This window comes from Echinops telfairi, unplaced genomic scaffold, assembly GCF_000313985.2.
Source record: "Echinops telfairi isolate 266 unplaced genomic scaffold, ASM31398v2 ScPeMD7_25;HRSCAF=90, whole genome shotgun sequence".
Lineage (NCBI taxonomy): Eukaryota > Metazoa > Chordata > Mammalia > Afrosoricida > Tenrecidae > Echinops > Echinops telfairi.
Genome location: NW_022103922.1, coordinates 3,609,497 through 3,611,164, shown reverse-complemented (window position 1 = coordinate 3,611,164; position 1,668 = coordinate 3,609,497). Strand labels below are relative to the sequence as shown.

General features: G+C 57.7%; 1 protein-coding gene across 1 annotated transcript in view; it reads right to left on the bottom strand.

Annotated features, from left to right (window-relative positions):
- Window positions 1–1,668, bottom strand: part of DOCK8 (dedicator of cytokinesis 8) — a 115,069-nt gene that overhangs the window by 13,909 nt on the left and 99,492 nt on the right. The window contains exons 36-37 of the mRNA XM_045289365.1: window positions 1,242–1,373; window positions 402–536 (exon numbers count right to left, since the gene is read on the bottom strand). Of these exons, the coding sequence (XP_045145300.1) occupies window positions 402–536; window positions 1,242–1,373 (267 nt within the window). The remainder of the gene's footprint in view (window positions 1–401; window positions 537–1,241; window positions 1,374–1,668) is intronic.

Sequence of the window (1,668 nt, the reverse complement as noted above, 5' to 3'; positions counted from 1 at the left end):
CCCTCCACCTCTCTCCCACCGCAGCTCTCTGGGGGTGGTGCTGTTTTGGGGGTACCCTGGAAGCCTGGGGGTCAAGACCACCCAGGATGCGTGAGGAGACAAACTGCGTGCCTCGCCTCGAGAATGAGTGTGTGAGTGGTGTGGCAGCGCAGTCCCCGCGTCTGGAGAAGAACTGCTCACAGGATCAACTTGCTGAGGTTGACCGGCAGGGACAGGCATTCTGGGGGAAATCTCCCCGAATCTTGCTTTCTTGCATGACCCCAGCAAACACCTTCATCTCACGGAAGCAGGGTGGACAGGCTCCCAGACTGGGCCCAGGATGCGAGCTGTGTCACACGCGCTCTCACTGGCCCGTGGTACGGTGAGACATGCATGGTCCAGCACACGATAGCTTTGCTCACCTCCAGCCTGTGAGAGATCTCTGGGAGCTTGGTGATGGCTGGTTCTTTGTACACAAACTCCTGGTCAGCCAGATCCCCAAACTTAGATCCGTAGAAACCAACCCGGAAATAGGTCCCAAACATTCTCTTCTGGCCCTGAGGAAGGAAGCGGACAACCTCCCTGAGTTCAGCTGGGCCCTCAGGGCAAGCTTGACACCTGTGCTCCACTCAGACACACACCTTTAACAGCTGGTGATGCTGATGGAGCCAGTTTGGGGATGGACAGACAGGACAAGTGGAGGAAGCCCTTGAAGGATTTCGGGCACTTCTTCTATGTGCATCGATAGTGACTTTCACACCTGCGGTTCTAAAGGCATTCAGCCTACCTTCTTTCCCACACTGGATTCTGGACTCCCATCTACCCCCAGCCTCCTCTGTAGGGCTGCTGGGGGGCTTTGTAGTTGTTAAGCTGCTGTCTCCCTGGCCCAGCCCCGGGCCTGTCCACGCGTGACCCACTGGGGTCTTCACGACTAATGTTCAAAGACAGGTCGCCAGGTTTTTCTTCCTGGTCTCTCTTAGCCTGGAAAAAAGCTTGGCTGAAACCTGGTCCGTATCAGGGCAACACACCACCAGCCTCTGCTGACAGACGGGTGGTGGCTGGGGCTTGAACCCGGTCACCCACACCGAAGGCAAGCATTCAGCCACTGAGCCACCCTGCCCCATCCGTGTCATGGTGTGCTTAAGAGGCACAGTTCCTTGGGGCTGGTCTGGTCTCTCTGGGACAGCTGTCTGTCTCTGGGGATGTGGGTGGGGTACAGCCTGGTCCCTCTGGGACAGGGCAGTCGGTGAGGCCATGGCTACCTTGCTCAGGACGCTGTCGAAGGCCTTCTGCAGCTTGCTGTGGGTGGAGGTCAGCTTCCGGAAGTCTCGGTGGGCCTCCAGGATGGGGATGACCAGCTTGTACACTTCGTTCACTGTCTCGTACAAGCCCCCCTGGGAGAGAGGAAGGGGACCAACAGGTCTCAGTCTTGCTTTAAGAGGAAGGTGCCTTAAGAGGCCTGAATCTCGCCGATTTAAATCCCCCTGTTGTCCCTTACTGGGAGTGTCTTCACCCAGCACTAGGTTCACGAGTTGGGGTGTGGGGGTGTCTCGGGATCCCCCCATTTCTCCATGTGGGGCCTGATCTGTAATGTCCCTGAGGAAGAACGCGGTCTATCTGTGGCCGACTCCCCTCCCGTTTTCATCGCCAGAGAGGAGGTGGGCGGCTAGGGACAGCCTCTTCCTTCCT